Here is a 22,756-nt window from a genome sequence, read left to right as displayed (position 1 = left end):
CAAATGCTTAGTAAACTTGAAGATTACATGTGGTAAATCACTATTTTTCCTTTAACAAGTACCAAAGCGTCATGATCTTTTTCCAGGATTAGGTAATTGCAGCCATTACTGTAGTAGACATAATGAAGAAGATTAAATATGGCCATATATATATATATATATATATATATATATATATATATATATATACACACACACACAGATTTAATAGGTTCCTCCACCTATGCTATGTAGCAGCTTTTTTTAGCCTTGCCAAAATGCCTAAAAATTGCCCAAAAACTATACACAAAGCCAGCTGGTGAATCAAGCCTCCCTTTTAGTTACACAAAGCCACAGGTTTTCATTGTGTACCCTTACAATTTTCCAGCCGCCGGTATCCTAACAACCACAGATGTCATCTGTTGATAACGGGGACTTCAGGTGTCTGCACAGCATCCTTGTTTGCCTCACCCCTGCCCCCTTCTATCAGTACTGGAGGCACATTAGCTGAGTGAGGGAGAGAAATGTGGAGAAGAGAAACTATGGAATACTAGTCAGTACCAGTGTGCAAAGGTGGAGGAATAAATCACCTCACATTGGATGTCCATGTGTGGATGTTGCTGCATTATTTAAATCTATAAGTTTTGTTTATTACATTTTAGAATGGGGTGCCTCAAGATTGTGCAGAATTTTAAAGGGGCGCCTTAACTGAAAATAGGTAGAGAAACACTGCTATATAGCGCAGATGGACGAATCTAGAGGGCGGGCTATTGTATTCTGACAACGACTTCTGGCAGATTTCAGAATACCTGAAAAGCTTCTGCATCCAATTAGATGCAATTCTCGTTCGATTTTTCAGTCAAAGGAATGTCAAGCATGAGGGCCACCTGGGTCAGACACAGAGCAAAATACTGACCAGCTCATCAGGAACTGACATAAGTTGCTCAGTCTGTGGCCAATTTAGCCCTCATTGAACATATGTTTGTAATCGTGAGAGTTGAGCTGAACTTGCATAATTTCAAACCCGATTTTCAGTGCGAGTTTGGGGGCGATTTGAAAGACATCTGTGTAGGTTCATGCACAGATGTCTATTGAAATTACCCCCAAAGTCATCAAAAGTAGTGCAGGATCTACTTTCGGAAATCAGTGCAAAGTCCCTGTCGCACTGATTGGGACAGTGCCGTTGCCGGCAATAGGCTGTAGTCTGGCATGTGATTTGACATGTCAAATAGCGCCGATGTGAACGGGGGCTTAATCCTAGTTCAGCAAATTGTTCCACCTGTGTTTGACAAGCCTGGGAGTAGATTAAGTCACTAAAGCCAGCGGCTCTACATGGGTCAAATTCCAAACATCTTAATTTCGAATTCTCGTTTGAATTGTGCACCATTGGTGGGCCACAATAATGGCTGATTTTTATGCAGACATCGAATTTAAGTGATCGGGCATGTTGGAAATTTTTTGAAAAACAAATTTCTAATCGATGATGGCAGAATTGTGCAAGAAAAAGAAATGCACATGAGCTGTGACCTGGAAAGAAAAAAAAAAAAAAAAAAGGATTCCCAGGCCACAAAATTTCTTTTCTGTAGCAACATGAGGCCAAATTGAACGCTTGGTTGGTCGAATTTAAAAATCAATAGTGAAATCCTCAAATAACAAAATCCATGAAATTTCTGATTTTCAAAAGAAAATTTATTTGGAATTCAACCCACTTATGGCCTACATAAAATACAATTAGTCTTTATTAATAAACAAAGCAACCAAGTGACACCTACCATCCTTTTCCATCACTTACCTCTTTGTCAGTTAGCTTGGCATGTGGAGGATACAAAGCCTTTAGGAAAAAGATGAGAAAAAATGGCGCTTAGTATAGTATAAGATATATACAACATGATCAATAGATAAAAGACAATCAAAAAGGAACGCTAATCTACATATTGAAGGCTCTATACATTCTGCAACAAACACAAAGCCTATCTAAACCTAACAGGCAAAAATAAAATATATTGTAGATTACCAGTTCTTATCCTAAAAAAACAAACAAATGCAACCATCACATGTAAGGGTGTTTTCACACTTGGTGTGATTGCCTGGTCCGAACCCGAGTTCGATTGCTCCCCCCTCCCCCCGATGGACTGTGTTCACATTTGATTTTTGTATCCGAACCACGGTACATTTGTGTCATCAAGCTGCAGGCGGCGCGTACTCATGTTGCTTGGCAACCGCTGTAAACAAGAAGGTGCCAAAATGGATAGAATTGCTTGCTTTGGTACGATTGCGTTCTCATCAGAAGCGAACTGTACTGGAGTTCACATGAACCGTACCCAGGACCACCCTTTTTAAGTTCGCGGGTGAGCACCCGAGTTCAAAGACAGTATTCACATCATCAAAAAGAACCGAATTCTGACGTTAATTGAACCCGGGTGCGCACCAAAAGTGCTAGTGTGAAAACACCCTAAGTGCATTTTCAGCAAGTACTGAAAATACCTGCGGATCTTGCCTGAAATGCAGTGTCCTTGACACTTTTTGTGAGCTTAAAAGAAGCAAAAACAACTTTCTCATGTAAACTACAAATCCTATCAATCCACAATGTACTGGAGAGCAGAGATGGGCTTGGTTCGTACGTGCCTGATTCCGCCAGGAAGCCGACACTGCACTTCGCTAATCACAAGCAGTGAGACATTTCCCGATCCGCAGCTGCATAGATCGGGAAATGTCTCACTGCCTGTGATTGGTGGAGCACAGTGTCGACTTCCTGGCAGGGTCGGGGGCGTACAAACTCGCCCGAGCCCATCTCTGCTGGAGAGGAACAAAGGCAGATATGTATACAGTCCAGGTCCGTGTTGAGTTCATGGAGGATACCAACCGCTCCATCATAAGAAATGTAAAGGGCCATGTTTGTGAGGGAAATGTATTGACCCTGCTGGAGTCTGAATGTGAAACTAGAAGATTACGCTAGCAATGCCTTATAAGAACTTGCTTTAATGGACCCTGCAGCAGCTCTGTATCTTGGTTCAAAATTAAATCTAATAAAAAAGTAAAAAAAAAAAAAAAAGGGGGGAAAAACATGACTAAAAAACACCAATGCAACCATCATACCTAAGAACCAATACGCTGCAATAGATTACATATTTGGATAATGGTTTAGAAAACTTAAGCTTGCACAAAAACTCAGAGACTGCTTAGAAATACTGCCCCCTTCACTCCCGTCCATACCAGTTTCATTGTAGCTTTAATGCAGATGACTGTAGGGTACGCTTATTTTATCTGTTACAATTGCTGCATAATAGTAGTTGAGGACTGTACCTCTAAGGAAAAGTTTGATTTTATAATGGAAAAATTCCTGGATACTGATGGGTACCACAAATCTTATGAGAAGACACTCCAGTATAGTGCAAGAAACTCTTCTCACTAGATTTGGGATGCTCCCCAGGAACTCACCAGGAGTATGATCTAACTTTCTTCACTAAAGTTGTTGCAAACCCTTACATTAAGTGCCCGTTCACATACGAGCGACGCTACTTCCCGGGGCGACCTCCGGGATCGCGGTGCGAGCAGCGCGCCGCGACCTCGGAGCGGCCGCCACGGACTTCATATCATTGAAGTCTATGGCGGTCGCCTCCTGGTCGCCCCAAAGAAGCTCCGGACCCTTTTTCTAAGTCGGAGCGACTTGTGTCGCTCCTATTAGAACGGGTCAGCAGCTTCCCTATGGAAGGCGACCTGCGGCGACCTGTGAGGCGACCAGGTCGCCTCACAGGTCGCCCTAATGTGAACGGGGACTTACCCAATTATGTAACTTTTCACAGGTGTTAGTAATGAAACAAATCAACCAACATAAGTTGTACCTGTTTATCTACAGCCCTTTCTCAAGCACACATTTTACACTGCATCTCCTAGCTCCAGAAGGCAATGGGCAGGTCACCCACTGCAAATTGCAGAGAGGAGAGCTAAGAGTAATCTGAGACCTGAGTGAAGAGAAAGGAGACACCCCCTCCACACAGACTCATAGGGAAACATGCACAGCTAATGCTGTGTGCTGGAGAGAGGCGGGCCATTCCCAGGATTCTGTGGTGTCCAAATCCCCAGTCAGAAGAGACTCATACAGATAGGAGAGGAGAGAGCGATCAGATAGGACCCACATGAGGTGCTTTAGATTCAGCCTAGTATACACTATAGAGGGACATGCTTTGTTAACTTTTCATTCCAGAGTTTACGACGACTTTAAAGGTCCTTACACATCACATGGCTTCTGCACTGCAGAGTGTGATGCCTAATCCTGGTTATTATAGAACGTAAAGTTCTCCTTCTGTAGGGACTTGAATACACCAGCCAATTGTTTGAGCGCGGGTGCATTTACTATGCTGACATACAAATCAAAGAGCTACGAAAGAAAACTGGAGTTTGCGTGGATACTGCTCTGGCGCTTGTTGCAAGATTTTTCTGGTCACTGGCAGCTTTTGGTGTATTTTTATTTATTAACTGCTTCTTTTTCCCACAGATGTAAAACAGAGATATTAACCACTCTGGCTTTTAACCCTTATAGACCAAAGGAAACATTTTACATTTTTTTCTTTCAAAAAATATTTTAGCTTTTATGTAACTGGGGCTAATATTTTCTAATAGTTATGGTTTTTGTATATAGATACGCATCAGCCTGGAATAGGGGGTCAAGGGGAGGCCAGAAAGAGGGGGAGTGGGGGCCAAGTCGCTGCACCATGGGCCTCTAGTTTGTACTTTCCCTCTGGGCAGAAAGTTGTCAGTCAGCCCCTGGTAACCACCAATACGGATATCATGGCCAAAAAGAATGGGATGGATTTTGCAATCTTTCTGCCATTTTCCTATGGTCCTCATTGCCCCTCCTGGGAAATATACCTTATGACAAGCCGCATCAGGCACAAAGTGACCTATACAAGCACACCATGTGACTACTTGATAGAATGGACCTTCTTTGCCAAAGCTAGAACCATAAGCCATGGGCTTCATTCCACAAACTACCTTGGATTCTGCCCAGGAGTGAAAATACTTTGTGTCCCCCAATGGTTCCTATGCCAACATTTCTACCCATTCCCTCCTTGTAGTTCCCATTCATTCCCAAACTCATCATTCACCTCTTCCTCCAATACACCATATTCCCCTATTGCTTTTTCACTTCCACCTCCACCTACCTTAGTTCCCCTTATGAGGATTTGTAAATATATTTAGTCAATTTTTTGTTTATTTTTTACCAGTTTTTGCTAATTTTTATATATAGACACTGTGACCAATGATAATGCTTAAGGGTCCCCGCTAAAGCTGTCAAGGGCCGATGAGTATGCTGCTGGCTAGTGACGGGGCAGGCTAAGGAAAGGTCCATCCAGACCCAAAGCGTACTGCAAAAATAGAAAGAGCTAGCACAGCTGCCGCACACCTCACTCAGCCCGGTTAGAAGGTAAAAGCAGCCTCAGCTCGATTTACCCAGACCACAACTTCAACATGTTTTGCCACGTCATTGGGGCTTAATCATGGAGATGGAATCGAGCTGAGGCTGCTTTAACCTGCTAACAACTCCGGGTGAGGTGTGCAGCAGCAGGGCTATCTCTTCCTATTTTTATATACACAGTATACAATTATGAAAATTCTCTGGGTTTAAACCAGCTGCCCATGTTTATGTACATATTATTTGCATTACAAATTTGTGCACGAATCAGGACTCCAACGTGGACACATGCACTGTACAGTTCATAACTACTTACAGTGTGTGTATGTGTGTAAATTACGAATGCAAATTGTAAACCGAAGATAAAACACAAAACACGTTTAGTAGGGAAGGCTTAGAAATTCTGTTTTTATTGCTATCTGTGTCTTTCTGTCCCAGTGGTACCCATTTGCCTGGTGTCACAGGTATAGAGAGAGGGAAGAGGGGTAGATCTGATCTGGTCGGGTCTGATAGCACTCCCCAAAGAGAGCCTGCAGAAGTCTATATACCATCCTGTGTGTAGCAGCCAATGCATTTTTTCCTGATGTATATAGAATACCCAAAATATAATTTTAATTAAGCTTCTGAAAGAGATTGATGAAAACGTTACTAGAAAAGAACTAGACACAGTAAATGGCATCTTATTTTATTAGTAATCAGCGTAAATCCCTCATTAAATTGTTGATCAATTTAAAATCCCTCATTGCATTGACAAGTCAGGGGAGTTCGTCAGAAAATTGGGGTTTGGTACCGAAGATTCCCTTTGTATTGGTGGTCAATGGTAGAAGGACCTCCCCAGCGGGAGAGGTACATCCTGTTGATGGTTAGTGTGGTCAGTAAGTAATGTACCCCCTTAAACTGGTGGTGTACAGCCTTATACTGTTGGTCAGTGAGAAAAGGTCCCACTCTCATCGGTAATCGTTGAGAGATAAACTATGGGTGTTCAGAGGAAAAAGTCGGCATAGAGTGTAGTCTGTAATTTGGTGATCAAAAATACCTTCCACACCTACACTCAGCTATAATTAAACATACAGTGGGTACGGAAAGTATTCAGACCCCCTTAAATTTTTCACTCTTTGTTATATTGCAGCCATTTGCTAAAATCATTTAGGTTCATTCTTCTTCCTCATGAATGTACACATAGCACACCATACTGACAGAAAAACACAGAATTGTTGACATTGTTGCAGATTTATTAAAAAAGAAAAACTGAAATATCACATGGTCCTAAGTATTCAGACCCTTTGCTGTGACACTCATATATTTAACTCAGGTGCTTTCCATTTCTTCTGATCATCCTTGAGATGGTTCTACACCTTCATTTGAGTCCAGCTGTGTTTGATTATACTGATTGGACTTGATTAGGAAAGCCACACACCTGTCTATACAAGACCTTCCAGATCACAATGCATGTCAGAGCAAATGAGAATCATGAGGTCAAAGGAACTGCCTGAAGAGCTCATAGACAGAATTGTGGGAAGGCACAGATCTGGCCAAGGTTATAAAAAGATTTCTGCTGCACTTAAGGTTCCTAAGAGCACAGTGGCCTCCATAATCCTCAAATGGAAGACGTTTGGGACGACCAGAACCCTTCCTAGAGCTGGCCGTCTGGCCAAACTGAGCTATCGTGGGAGAAGAGCCTTGGTGAGAGAGGTAAAGAAGAACCCAAAGATCACTGTGGCTGAGCTCCAGAGATGCAGTCAGGAGATGGGAGAAAGTTGTAGAAAGTCAACCATCACTGCAGCCTTCCACCAGTCGGGGCTTTATGGCAGAGTGGCCCGACGGAAGCCTCTCCTCAGTGTAAGACACATGGAAGCCCGCATGGAGTTTGCTAAAAAACACCTGAAGGACTCCAAGATGGTGAGAAATAAGATTCTCTGGTCTGATGAGACCAAAATAGAACTTTTTGGCCTTAATTGTAAGCGGTATGTGTGGAGAAAACCAGGCACTGCTCATCAACTGTCCAATACAGTCCCAACAGTGAAGCATGGTGGTGGCAGCATCATGCTGTGGGGGTGTTTTTCAGCTGCAAGGACAGGACGACTGGTTGCAATCGAGGGAAAGATGAATGCGGCCAAGTACAGGGATATCATGGACAAAAACCTTCTCCAGAGTGCTCTGGACCTCAGACTGGGCCGAATTGAGCATCTCTGGAGAGACCTAAAAATGGCTGTCCACCAACGTTTACCATCCAACCTGACAGAACTGGAGAGGATCTGCAAGGAGGAATGGCAGAGGATCCCCAAATCCAGGTGTGAAAGACTCGTTGCATCTTTCCCAAAAAGACTCCTGGCTGTATTAGATCAAAAGGGGGCTTCTACTAAATACTGAGCAAAGGGTATGAATACTTAGGACCATGTGATATTTCAGTTTTTCTTTTTTAATAAATCTGCAACAATGTCAACAATTCTGTGTTTTTCTGTCAGTATGGGGTGCTATGTGTACATTCATGAGGAAGAAGAATGAGCCTAAATAATTTTAGCAAATGGCTGCAATATAACAAAGAGTGAAAAATTTAAGGTGGTCTGAATACTTTCCGTACCCACTGTACTTATTCGTGTGGAATCACACGGGCAATACGTGACCATTCACAGCTATTTTCCCTAATCTGGAAAAGATCAGAATACTTGTGAAAAAACAGCTATAATCAAATGCTTGTCTGAATGTACCCCAAGTTATACTTTTATATATTTTTTTATATTTTATATTTCAGTTATTTTAATTTCAAAACGTTCCTCATCTGTGTGATGGCCAGGCCTGCTTCATAAAGTGCTGTATACAGTAAGGCTACGTTCACATGTTAGCGTAGCAGACCGCGGGCAGAATCAAACAAAATCGCGGGTCGCATGGCGCCCCAAAGAAGCTCTTGTATCTTTTTTGAGCGTAATGCGACCTGCAATTTTGTTTGCGCGATGTTACCGCGATTCGGCAGGCGGAAATCGCGGCAACATTGCACAGTGTTTGGGGTGCCATTGCAAATCAACAGCAACGCACAGGCGTCCCGCGATTTGCAATGATTTCAGGATCGCGGGCGGAATCGCGGTGATTCTGCCCGCGGTCCGCTACGCTAACAAGTGAACGTAGCCTCCAGTTCCTTTCTCTGCTTGCTGCTTCATCAGATTCAAAGAAACAGATGAAGATGAAAAGCCACCTTGACAAACATATTTCATTTGCCAATTTGATACATGGGGTTCATTGTAAGCCCCCTCCCCCAGGGGGAACAGCGTGGACACGTTGTGTGAATGCCATTACAGCATCACTGCAGCTACTGATGAAAAAACAAAAAACTGAGCTAGAAAACATAATTTATATGCATTTTAAAACAAACCAACATGTTCGGTTTTAATCCCCCAATCCTCTACACAACATACCTTTCCTTCAACTCCCTCCACACTCCATTCAGCACCAGCAGCCGAAAGGAACTGGTACTTCCAGGTACAGAGGAGCATGTGACAGCAATGGAGTAACAGGGGAGCAAACGAAAGGTAAGTATATACTGCTGAAAGTTAAAAAAAATCCCGTTGCTTTGCCCTTAACAAACACAGCATAGATCCTATTTTTTTTTTTTTTAGCTTAGTAAATGAGGTTAGCTTCACTTTGCAAAGAACACCAAATCACATGCCAGGAAAATAAAAAAAACAGCATTTTTGCTTGCACATGATTGGAAGTCAGCGGAGATTCTGCTCATTTACTAAGGTCTGGAGCAACTAAACTTACTAAAGGCAAATAGACTGTGCACTTTGCAAAATCAACCCCAGTATGTGTGTACTGGGATGCAACTGCCAATTATTGTCAATACAACTATTGTCACAATCTTACCAAGGTGGCCCGGCCGCTAATTTCCCTACTCTTCGTCTCCCACCAGTCTCCGTGCTATGCAAGTTTTCAGTGCGGTGCTGTATGCAGGGGATGCCTCTGCAGCATATAACTAACTCAGGCAGCCACTCTGTCCATAAATAATGTCATCAGAGGCATAACACAGCACTGGAGGACATGTCGCGACTGAACGGAAGTAAACATCCCCTGCCACTGCGTGCCACTATAGTATCAGAGTAGTGGGCGCTCTGGGTCGGTGCCTGTTGACAGCTGGAGGCACCTAGGCAGGGATTGTGCCTAGCAGAGTTGTCAGATGCAGAGTAGAGCCCCGGTGAGTGCAGAACACTGACATTGTATTACTGTAAAGTGTATAGACTGATCTGTCCTCAGATCAACCCTAGCCTGTCCATGGACTACCCTAGCCTGTCCATATACTACCCTAGCCTGTCCATGGACTACCCTAGCCTGTCCATGGACTACCCTAGCCTGTCCATGGACTACCCTAGCCTGTCCATGGACTACCCTAGCCTGTCCATGGACTACCCTAGCCTGTCCATGGACTACCCTAGCCTGTCCATGGACTACCCTAGCCTGTCCATGGACTACCCTAGCCTGTCCATATACTACCCTAGCCTGTCCATATACTACCCTAGCCTGTCCATATACTACCCTAGCCTGTCCATATACTACCCTAGCCTGTCCATATACTACCCTAGCCTGTCCATATTCCTGCGGACCACAGCTGGCGTGAGGAAGCAAACCGGTGCCGCCATTATATGTCTTCAGACCGGTTTTCGAGGTGCAGGCCTGTGGACCACAGCTTAACAAATGGGTAGAGAGGTGCCGCAAAAAGCTCTACCCCCGCTACTTCCACCATAAACATTAGCAGGGTAAAGGGGGCGCAACAAAATGAGGTTACGCCAAGGGTGTCAAAAGCCCTTCACAGATGCAAATGCTTTGTAAAATTTGTTTCTCCTGTGCCCCATCTAGGTTGTGATATTGTTGAGACAGGGTGGTTGACAACACCCCCTCCCCATAATGCTGTCTGATCACACATTTATTAAGGAGATTCCTTTTTAATTAGTTATGATTGACAGCACCAGACGCTGGTGATATCGCTCTGTCTGGCATACAAAGACGATCTCAGAGGTCACATGGTCACGCCGGGCGTGATCACACACGTGACCTCCGAGATCGTATGCCGGACAGAGCGGTATCACTTGGGTGTCACTTACGGCAAATGGGTGAGAAAAGGATAGGTATTGGGTGGGTGGGAGATGGAGCAGGTGAGAGACAGAGCAGTATTAAGGGGATGCCGAACTGAGCGGTATCACCCGGGTATCACTTACGGCAAGTGGGTGAGAGATACCGATCTGCCAGCAGATCGGCTAATGTGGAACTGCTTAGATCTTTAAATTTGTACATATGTGAGTGGCATATTCAATAACATTTGTAAACGGAATTATGCTATGTGACATCATTTTACCCTTGCATGAGCATTACCACCTAATGGTTTGGAGGAGAAGACTAGTCTTGGACCCTGACATAGGATGTACAAAATATCGGCCCATAACGGCTGATACCGATATGCGATGGCCAAAATATCGGTATCGGCAACGAAAAACCGATATCGTTCGATCCCTAGCCCTTACTATGAAAAAAGTGACAAGTGGAACCCAACTCAGTGCTGTGCAGAAGTGCTTCTTCCTCGCTCATTGCTCTCTCCTAGCATGAGACAGCAAATGTAGAATTGGCAGAGAGTCCAGTCTGCTGGCTCAGCAAAGAACAAAGGTCTCTAGAGTTATTCCAGCAACATCCTTTCTCATTTTCTCAGCCATAAATAACCTGCCGCCTGCTCTGGATTACATAATGTGGTACCAGGTAAAGTCCGCGGACAGGAATGATAGTGTGATCGCAACTCATCTATGCACAGGGCATATCACAATTTTCATTTAAACAATGGTAACATGATCTGTTGCTGAAGCTATAAGAAAATCATTTAATTTTACTGAATGGCAATAAAGTGTGAAAAGATGTGCTTTTTATCGCTGTTTAGGATTCAAAGTAATGGAAGAGACAAAAAAAAAAAAATGGAAAAAAATAAAAATTACAATCCAAAAACACAAGTAAGACACAAATAAATAAAACCATAATAGGTCATTTCAAAATGAAAATGCTAATTTAAAAGAGAAGTGTATGTTTCTCTTTTGTCACCCATTTATACTTACCTAGATGGATGCAGCATCGCTCCGATGCTGCATCTGTCCCCCAGCCCCTCTACACTGAGAACCGAGCGATCAAACACCACCGACCGCTCGGTTCTGACAGCTCCCCGAGCAAAGAGCTGTTGACTGTCAGTCAGCAGCTCTCTGCTCTGCCCCCTCCTCGCTCATTGGAGCGCTGGGCTGTGGAGGGGGTGGATCGGCCGGCTCAGGCTCTCAGCGGCTCGCTGAGAGGCTGAGCCGGCTGTCAGTCCAGCCACCTGGCGGATCCCGACTCCGTGGTCGTGATGACGTGGTGCCTGGACTGACATCTGTGATGTCAGCAGAGAGAGGACTTAAGGGACAAAGGAGTGCAGAACGAACTGCACTCCTGGGATCCATAGGAGATGTACAGCCAAATAAGCTTTGGCTGTACATCTCCTTTAATCAGCAATGGCTTAAAGTGTAGCTAAAGGCAAACTTTTTCTTTTATTTTGGATACCATAAGGGAGGGTATTAACCCCTGTCAGTTTTTATTTGCCATATAGGTCCCATAGGGGAGATTTGGCTTCACTTCCTGTCCCAAAGCCAAAACAGGAACCTCTCAGCTCTCAAACCTCCCCCACTTCCTACAGTTTGGAACAAGTAGTGCAAGTCAGTTGCAGTCATGCTGTGTACACTGCACATCCCATAGTCCATGGTTCCTAGCCCATCTCCAGAGGGAGGAGGAGAGGGTGGCTACACTCCAAGTTACAGTGGGACCATAGGGAAGGAACGTAGCTACCCCTCTAACAGAAAGTCAGACCACAGCAAAAAAAAAAAAGTATTTTGAGAAGTATTTGGAGAATAGCCTGAAAGTTATAGAAGGAACTTTTCTGAGTGAAGACTACATACTTGAAAAGAATATATTTTTTAAACCAGAATTTTGTGTCACTTTAAGCTCTGATGAAGGGGATGGGCTCCGATCCCTAAAAATGCATGGGCTCTTGCATAAAATTTTCCACTTGATCTGGCATTGGATTGGAATAAATCTATATCTAGACCAGATGTCTCCAAACTTTCTAAAACAAAAGTGCCATTGTAAGTAGAAAAGGTCCGATGTCAGTGGGAAAAAACAATACCCCATCTTTTGGGTCAGTGGGAGAAATGTTGACACATTAGTGGTATCACTGGGAAGAATTGTGCCCCTAAATTGGGGTCAGGGGGGGCATTATGCCCCATTGGTGGTATCAGTGGATGAAATAGTGACCCAAGGGCTGGATAAAAGCAAGCAAAGGGCTGCATTTGGCCCCTAGGTAGCAGCATGGACACTGTTGATCTAGACCAGTGGTCCTCAACTCCGGTCCTCAGGGCCCACTTACAGGCCAGATTAAGTATTACCTTGGGGAGATGCAGACTAGAATACTGGAATCACTGAGCAGCAAATTAGATCACCTGGGATGTATTTCAGTTATCTTGCAAACCTGGCCTGTTAGCAGGCCCTGAGGACCAGGGTTAAGAACCACTGAGGGAGAACCTTGGAACCCCAGAGGTTTTCTTACTACATGATGCTCCACAACACTGCAGAGTGCATGAGCATCATGGGAAATGTAGTTCCCAAATATCTGGGGTGCCAAGGATCACCATTACTGATCTAGACTATAGGAAAACAGTGTGGCAGTTCAATCTCCATTCCATACAATGGAATAAAGGAAAAAGAATGACAGGTTTTTGCAATTAGTATGGCTATAATTAAATAAACTATATTGAATGATTTTGCTCATGACTTCATAGCTGAACTCAATGTTGGCCTGGAGTTTCACTTTAGCCATGTAGCCAACAACCATGTAGGAATAGCTAATGCTGGCCTAAAACAATGCATTCTTTCTTCGTATAATCCTTGATTCCATCAGAGAAAGTATTGTATACAGCTGTAGGAGGTAGTCCTTCTTGTACAGGACATCTTCTATATATGACCTGCAGTCACAGGCAGCCACGTCCCCGGCCTGACGATACAACGCTAATATTTACCCTAGGAGCCAAGCTCACTGCTACGTGTCTTGTAAACATTACGTTGAGCAAGTGATAACCCACAGATTTCTCCCATGAACCTACAAATCGCTGTCATCAAACCTGCCACAACCCTGGCAAATTTCAACTGAGCAGATGACGCAAAGTGGATAAACAGATTACATCCAGATTAAAACTGTCTGCCAGAATGAGCATACTCGGAACTTACAGAAATAGAGCCAGCAATGCTGGGATTTTCAACATGTTGCCGGATGTTAACAGAGTCAGACAATTCTCCGGGAAGGCCTGCACTGTTTGTAAAGGAGCTGCACAGTGGATTCGTGGTTAGCACTTTCACCTAGCAGCACAAGGGACGTCGGTTGAAATCCCAACCATGGCACTACCTGCAAAGAAATTCTATGTTCTCCAGTGCCTGGGTGGAAGTTTCTTCCCAAACATCAAAAACATGCTGGTAGGGTAATTGGCTCTAGTGTGTGTATGTATAAATGTCAGTTTGGGAATTTAGATTGTAAGATTCTTCAGAGAAAGAACTGATGTGAATGTACAATAAATGTATAAAGAGCTGCATAAATTGACAGCGCTATACAAGTACTTGTAATATGGCGCTTTTCCACTGCATGGAACCGAACGGTTCGGCTCGCTTTTGTGCTTTTCCACTGCTGGTACCGCATGGTACGGTGTAGGAACGGTTCGGTACGGTACGGCGACACTTTTCCACTGCATGGAACCGAACGGTACGGCTCTCTAAAACAGTACCACCTCGATTGTGGTTCCAAGAGGTACCATACCGGTACCATATCCCACAATCCTTTGCATGCAGTCACTACTAGCCACTGATTGGTCAGAGAATCGTTATCCCACCCACTTAACTTTAGTACTACTTTAGTGGAAAAGCAAACCATACCAAACCATACCATACCGAACCGTTCCAACACCGTACCATGCGGTACCAGCAGTGGAAAAGCAAACCGGGCCAAGCAGGGCCGAGTAGAGCCAAGCCGGTACTTGCAGTGGAAAAGTGCCAATAATGAAATGTGCATACATGCTGCACTGTGAACCTACCTGTAGACAGTCTGGAGGTCTATGAGGCTATGAGTAAGGCCCAGAGTGGCAAAAACACGTCAGTTTATCCATCAAGCTGTTTTTTAGCCATCTAATGTAATAAAAGGATACCAAGGATATTTTCTGGAGTGCCCGCTTGTATTTATAATAATTGCAGTTGGAGGACTCTCGGAAATTCAGTCCAGGTTGACGCAGGTTGTACTATTCAGCAGTAAACCTGAATGCTCTGTAGCCTGGCAACCAATGTTCCTACTAGATCAGTTGAACGGGGACACCACCAGCAGCAACAAGATGAGAGCTCAGCTGGCCAGTGAGACCCACAGCCTGTTTCCCAAAAGATGGTCATACAGTGGCGGGTCTTGGCTGGACAGAAAGGGACCTAGGGAAATGTATCTATACTTGTTGACAGCCAAATGCACCATAAGTATCACCAAAATGGCGAGGGTAGGTAGGGGTCAACCAGGTGCACTGTCATTGTATCTGTAATATTATCGAGGTGACAGCCAGGTGGCATGGTGCCACTGGAATAGTTAATAAGTTTAAGCCAGGTGCACTGTCACCGAAACGGTGTGTAGATTCTGTAGATACCAGACCTATCCTTTAAACCCTAATTTTTAAGTGCAATTGGGCCATAAAGCATTATTTTGTGCAGCGTGCTACAAGCTCTACAATTACGTTGCCCTACTCCACCCCCATTCTCAGACATGATGAATTTCCAAAGTTCTCAGGTATGATATCTGAAGGCATTCATTTGTCCAGGATATGGTATATGTTGGACTATTAATTCACATTCAAATAGATTTGTTCTTGAATTATGAAGTCGTTTTCTCACTTTCTATTGGTCACAGGAACATATCTAGTGTTCCCAACACTCAGATCAGTGGTGAAATATCTTCAACATTACAGAACAAGTCCAACTAAATGTATTACATCAATCAATTTACATATTTATTATACATTCACATCAGTCCCTGCCCTTAAGGAGCTTACAATCTAAGGTCCCCAACTCAAATTTATATATACTGTACATATACTAGGGCCAATTTAGACACAATCCAATGAACCTACCAGGAGGTCTTTGGAGTGTGGGAGGAAACCTGAGTACCCAGAGGAAACCCAAGCAGGCACAGGGAGAACATGCAAACTCCAGGTAGGTAGTATTGTGGTTGGAATTCGAAACGACAACCGTAGTGCTGCCAGGCGGCCAATCATTATTAGCGATGGATCAGTAAATACAAGAATAAAGCTACATAAAACTATAAACAAATTGAAATGTTCCTAAAAACAATGACTTTAGTCAATAATTTCATTAGCTTTTTAATAAGGGACGAAAGTAGGAACCAGGAGAAGGCAACAACATAAGCAGAATTAACTTCGGCTATAATAATGTTGGATGATTATTTATGGTCTCATGATGTATATGTTCCAGCTGAATACAAAGTATTCCTTCATATAATGACATCAATTACAGGCTTTACTGGACCTTTAAGTACAATTAAGGAAAACACGCTTATGACATCATGACTGATATTTGTTCAGCTGTAACCAGGAGAAAATACTAAACACAAATAAAACTGCGCAGTCAATTCTTGGCAATCGCCACATCGTGACATTCTTCCAAGACTAACAAAATGTAACCATATAACACACAACTATAGCCATAAATGCCAAACAGCTTAGTTAGAAAATGCATGTGGTGAATTTAAAGGACATAAACAAAAAGCAGTTATTGTAAAAACAAAAATAAAGTGAGCGCTAGATGAATTGGTGTATATAGCAGCTGGCAAAAAAAAGGTGATTATACAACCCTCAGAAAACAACATAAAATGAAATGTGTGCAGCGCTGATAAATGTTACGTTTAGTGCTTCAACAGATAAATGTCCAAACAAAGGAGATAAGAGCCGGTTCACACTGCCGCGACCTCTAAGTCGTCTCATAAGGGGCGACTTGTTAGCGTGACTTTTAGCGCAACTTCAGCACGACTTTGCGCGTATGCAGCGCGACTTGTATGATAGACGACTTTGTATTTGGCCAATCAGATAATGATGGTTCTGGGTCATGCTCAATCACACAAAAAAAAGTTCTTAAAAATTGTCGTTTTTGATAGAGAGACAATTATTGAAAAAATTATTGAAAAAAAAAATTTGATTTCTTTGGATTAGTGTCTGGGGGGGGGGGTCTAAAAAGTGTACCTTCTAAAGACGCCCCAAAAATGCCCAATAAATGCCAGCAATAAAAAAAGGCAAGGTGGAGAGAAGCCACTACCCTGCGCTATTAATAATTATAAGAAAAACTATCTTTTTTTCTTGTTCAGGACCATTTTAATGGAAAGTCGGATCACAAGTCGCTTCAAATAAGATAAAGGAGGCGACTCCCATTGAAGTCTATGGGACAAGTCGGATCACAAGTCGCCTCAAAGTAGTACAGGACCCTTTTCAGAAGTCGGAGCGACTTCAGTAGTGCCAATTAAGACGGCACTCATTGATTAACATTGCTTTTGCTATGTCAAGCGACTTGGGGCGACTTGAGGGCACACATGTCGCCTCACAAGTCGCGGCAGTGTGAATGTGCTCTAAACCATCAGGTAGTGATCAAAAGTGTAGAATGAATCACTTTAAAGATAAAGTCCAAATAGTGAGTGTCACAATCTGGATGGAGGCCGAAGTGCAGAGAGGGCTTCCCTTGCAGCTCAGTGCGAGTCACCCCTGGAAGTGGTACAGGAGGTGAAGTGTCCCAAGTAGCACAGGTCGCCTGTGGTGAACACCAGATGATTTCAGGAACTCTGGGTAAGGCAGGCAACTAGAAGAGTAGTAAAAGCCAGGCCGAGGGTCAAACACCGGTGATCAGTCCAAGAGCAAGGTAAGTAGCAGAGCAGGGACGAGCCGGGGTCATACACAGGTGAGCAGGCAGAAACAGAGTCCTTAGGCAAGCCGGGGTCATACACTGGGAAAACAGGCAGGTAGTAGCAAGAGCAAAGTCCGAGAGGCAAGCCGAGGGTCAAACACCAGGAGGAGATCAGATGGTTCAGAAACAAGCCGGGTCACAACAGGAAGTCCAAACAGGAAACAGGAAGCACAAGATCACAGGAAGCGGAGAGATAATCCAGCAATGAGTCTGCTCCTATAGCCACCTTTTATAGGCCAGCAGAGGGCAGTGTCAATTGAGGCTTGAACGACCATTGCTATTTCTGGCAATGTTGCCAGTTCTCCTACGGTCATTTCCCTGACGGGCCAGCAGAGGGCTGTGTCGATTGAGCCAGGAGCGTCCATGACTTGTACTGGCAGAAATGCCAGTACGGCTGTATCCCTGACAGTGAGCCAAGATAAAAATTAACAGTCAAATAACAGCTGGATTATTCACTGTATCTGAAAGACTCCTCCAATGATAAACGTGGAGTGTCAAAACACTCACCAAATAACAACCATGAAATGGCAGTGAGAACAAAAGGCAATACACCCCAAGTGTTTTCAGATGCTCCTTCACAGTGATCTCCCTCCACCAATCTATGCACTCACCAGAAGATGAAAAAAGATGAGCCTTGTACTGCTGTTAAGCAGTATGGTGGAGATGTAGTTAACTGCATTGCTTCTGCGGTCACTTCCCATGCGATGTGCACTGTGTAAAGAATCTCACCGGGAAAAAGACCAAAGAAAAGGGGCGCACTGACCTAGTGCATTACCACTAAAACCATTTATTATTAAAAAGTATGCAATATACTCACAAAGCAGGTGTGAATGTACACACATCAACATATTGTACATACAATCTCCAAGGTAGTCAAGGTCCCACACGAAGCTGAATGGCATGCAGTATGCCAGATGGGGCTGCTGTGGCTGGGTTGACGCGTTTCAGGGGCGAGACCCCTTCCTCAGAGCCAGAAAAGTTGCTGCTGACATAAAGAATCTCACCAACAGGAGCCAAAGTAGTGCTCATATAGTGTAGTATTTATTAGGTAAAATATTGGTACATGTACATAGTGGTAAAAAAAATGGCCATAAAAAGTCACAGAAAGAACCGCCGCACCTACCACACGGATAGGCAGATCCCTTGACGACGTGTTAAAGCACGAAGCGCGTCAGCAGGGGTCTACACAGTGAGGTCATTGCCGCCAGGATAGGCAGATCCCTTGACGTATTGGAGTACGAAGCGTGTCGGGAGGGGCCTACACGTCGTCGTTATTTATATGTACATGTACCATTATTTTACCTAATAAAACACTACACTATATAAGCACTACTATGGTTCCTGTTGGTGAGCTTCTTTACACAGCACACATCGCATGGGAAGTGACCACAGAACCAATACAGCAAACTACAGTACACTGGGAAAGTATTCACAGTGCCTGACTTTTTCCACATTTTGTTATGTTACAGCCTTATTCCAAAATGGATTATATTCAATATTTTCCTCAAAATTCTACAAACAATTCCCCAGAATGACAATGGGAAAGGAAGTTTGTTTAAAATCTTTGCAAATTTATTAAAAATAAAAACACGAAAAAAAAATCACATGTACATAAGTATTCCCAGCCTCTGCCATGACACTCAAAATTGAGCTCAGGTGCATCCTGTTTCCACTGATTATCCATGAGATGGTTCTTGATTGTAGTCCACCTGTGGTAAAATTCGGATGATTGGAAAGGCACACACCTGTCTATATAAGGTCCCAAAGTTAACAGTGCATGTCAGAGCACAAACTAAGCCATGAAATCCAAAGAATTCTCTGTAGACCTCTAAGACAGGATTGTATCGAGGCAAAGATCAGAGGAAGGGTACAGAAACATTTCTGTAGCATTGAAGGTCCCAATGAGCACAGTGGTCTCCATCTGTAAATAGAAGAAGTCTGGAACCACCAGGACTGTTCCTTGAGCGGGCCGCCCGGCCAAACTGAGCGATCGGGGGAGAAGAACCTTAGACAGGTAGATGACCAAGAAACGGATGGTCACTTTGACAGAGCTCCAGCATTTCTCTGTGGAGAGAGGCGAACCTTCCAGAAGAACAACCATCTCTGCAGTACTCCACCAATCAGGCCTGTATGGTAGAGTGGCCAGAATGACCAGAATCAGTAAAAGGCACATAACAGCCCACCTGGAGTTTGCCAAAAGGCACCTGAAGAACTCTCAGACCATGAGAAACAAAATTCTCTGGTCTGATTTAACAAAGATTGAACTCTTTGGCCTGAATGGCAAGCGTCATGTCTGGAGGAAACCAGGCACTGCTCAACAACTGGCCAATACTATCCCTATAGTGAAGCATGGTGGTGGCAGCCTCATGCTGTGGGAATGTTTTTCAGAGGCAGGAACTGGGAGACTAGTCAGGATCGAAAGAAAGATGAATGCAGTAATGTACAGAAACATCCTTGATGAAAACCTGCTCCAGAGTTCTCTGAACCCCAGACTGGGGCGAAGGTGCATCTTCCAACAGGACAACCACCCTAAGCACACAGCCAAGATAACAGACCAAAAGAGTGGCTACTCTGTGAATGTCCTTGAGTGGCCCAGCCAAAGCCCAGACTTAAAGCCGATTAAACATCTCTAGAGAGATCTGAAAATGGCTGTGCACTGACGCTCCCCATCCAACCAGATGGAGTTGGAGAGGTTCTGCAAAGAAGAAAAGGAGAAACGGCCCAAAAATAGGTATGCCAAGCTTGTAGCACCAAATTCAAAAAGACTTGAGGCTGTAATTGGAACCAAAGGTGCTTCAACAAAGTATTGAGCAAAGGCTGTGAATACCTATGTACATGTGATATTTTTTTTTGTTCGTTTTCGATTTTTAATAAATTTGCACGGATTTCAAACAAACTTCTTTCACATTGTCATTATGGGGTATTTTTTGTAGAATTTTGAGGAAAATAACCAATTTATTCAATTTTGGAATAAGGCTGTAACATAAAATGTGGACAAAGCGAAGCCCTGTGAAAACTTTCCAGATGCACTGTACATCATACCGCTTAACAGCAGTACAAGGCTCATCTTTTTTCATCTTCTGGTAAGTGCATAGATTGGTGGAGGGAGATCACTGTGAAAGAACATCTGACAACGCATGGGGTGAGTTGCCTTTAGTTCTCACTGCCGTTTCTTGGTTATTATCTGGTGAGTGTTTTGACACTCCACATTTATCATTGGAGGAGTCTTTCAGATACAGTGGATGACCCACCTGTGTTTTGACTGTTCATTTTTATTTTGGCTCACTATTTGGACTTTATGTTTAATGATTCATGCTACTACACTTTTGATCACTACCTGATGGTTTATCTTCTTTGCTTGGACTTATCTGTTGCAGCACTAAACGTATCATTTATCAGCACTGCACACATTTTATTTAAAAAAAGCAGTTATTGCCAAATATGTCCCACTTTACATAACATGAAAGCGCCACTGAGCAGACAGAAAACAAGCCATTCATTTAGAGGTAGGCAACCTTCGAGAGGTGAAGAACTACCAAAACATGAAAAAAATCAAAGATAACCAAAGTTTGGATACTTTTTTCTTTAAGAAATTAAATAGCAAGACCTAACTAAATAGTAGCAAAAACTTAGAAATAAATAAAATAAATGTCATTATAAAAAGACAGCCTTAAGGGCCCTTTCACATGGGCTTTCTGATTAGGTCCGCCTGTCAGTTTTTCAGGCGTACCTGATCGGATGCTCAAAGCACCTCTATGGAGCAGCAGATGTCAGCAGTGACATCTCCGCTGACACCCGCTGCTATCTGATCTGATCCTGTCCGTGAAATCCAGATGGATGGGAACCCTATTTTTCATCCGTCTGGAGAATCAGATCAGATAGGATCGGATGAAAACAGACAGGGGGTCCGCTTTCATCAGATCTCCCATAGAGGAGAGTGGGGATCTGACAGGTCTGTCTCTGCAAAGTAAGCGGAGACGGACCTGTCATCCGCCTGCTCAGCGGGGATCGGCGGATCGATCCCCGCTGAGCAAAATAGTCTGCCAGGTCGAAATCCCATGTGAAAGGACCCTAAGGGTCCATGCACACTGGGCTTAAAAACTGCTGCTTCTACAGGTTTTTTTTTTTTCTTTCTGCCTGTAAAATACTGTACACATAAGGATGTTTAGAGACAAAAAAAAAAAAAAACCCTTCTGGATTGCGTTTCTTGGAGTTTTCTAGCATAAAAAAAAAAAAAAATAAACATTAAACGTTGCCTAAATGTGTGTGCAAAAACAATCTATGCAAGATCTTTTTTCTGCCAAAAGAAATGCCTTTTTTAAAGCCCAGTGAGCATAGACATTAGCCGCTTATGGACCGCCCGCTGCAGTTTTACGTTGGTACTTTGACGTTAAATACCGGAGTTATGACAGCTATCTATTTTTTTTTTAAACAGTGGGCGGTCCGCTTTAAAGAGGTTGTAAACCCTCGCTTAGAACTTGTACCTATAGGTAAGCCTTTAATAAGGCTTACCTATAGGTACTGTAAATATCTCCTAAACATGGACAGTTTAGGAGATATTTACTTTTAAACGCAGCCAGTGACGTCATCGGCACATGTGCTCAGAAGGAACGGTCACCTGTGCCGTTCCTTCAGAGCCCTGTGCCGTAAACGGTGAGGTCATCGTGCCTCCGGCCAATCAGATGGCCTGGAGGAAGCGAACAAGGAAGCAGGACGGCCGGACAAGTTGGCCGTGTCCTGCTGAACGGCCAGCACTGTGGGGGGCTTCGTTCCAAGATAAGTATTTCATAATGAGCTAGTATGCGATGCATACTAGCTCATTATGCCTTTGTCTTACAGGGTTTTCGGGGGGGGGGTTTCAATATTTTTGGGAGGTTTACAACCTCTTTAACGTAAAAGTAGTCCCAGCAGCGGATTAATCGCGAGATTACTTTTATGGGGACGGGAGAGGTGCCGACCCCCCTCCCGGGAGTTCCCATGTATTTTCCCCACTTACCAGAGCCATCAGTAGCGGGGAAAACGATCCGGTCTGATGGAGTCCAAGGCAGGAAGTCAAGTGAGGGCAAGCTGGCCCCCACTCGACTCTAGACTCGCTTGGAGGACGAGAGCAACGTCATATGTCGCTTCCTCCCAACGGCCTTAAAGGGCCCATTTTTTTTCTTACAGAAAAAAAAAAAAAAAAAAGTTATTTAGGTGTAGATGTGAGATCTGAGGTCTTTTTGATCCCAGATCTCATGAGCCCCACTGACAGCTGATGAGTCATCTGTTAAGGACGCGGCAGGCAGCCGGGCTGGTCTTTAACAACCATTGCTCCAAATATTATAAATTCCC

At 43.7% G+C, this 22,756-nt stretch overlaps 1 protein-coding gene across 1 annotated transcript in view; it reads right to left on the bottom strand.

Annotated features, from left to right (window-relative positions):
• Positions 1-22,756, bottom strand: part of DENND6A (DENN domain containing 6A) — a 121,887-nt gene that overhangs the window by 88,369 nt on the left and 10,762 nt on the right. Inside the window, exon 2 of the mRNA XM_082265514.1 lies at positions 1,772-1,810. Coding sequence (XP_082121640.1) covers positions 1,772-1,810 — 39 coding nt within the window. The remainder of the gene's footprint in view (positions 1-1,771; positions 1,811-22,756) is intronic.

The sequence above is a fragment of the Pelophylax lessonae genome (genome assembly GCF_965119305.1).
Source record: "Pelophylax lessonae genome assembly, chromosome: 8".
NCBI classification, from domain to species: domain Eukaryota; kingdom Metazoa; phylum Chordata; class Amphibia; order Anura; family Ranidae; genus Pelophylax; species Pelophylax lessonae.
The sequence above is the reverse complement of the archived record's forward strand: the minus strand, read 5'-3'. Positions and strand labels throughout refer to the sequence as shown.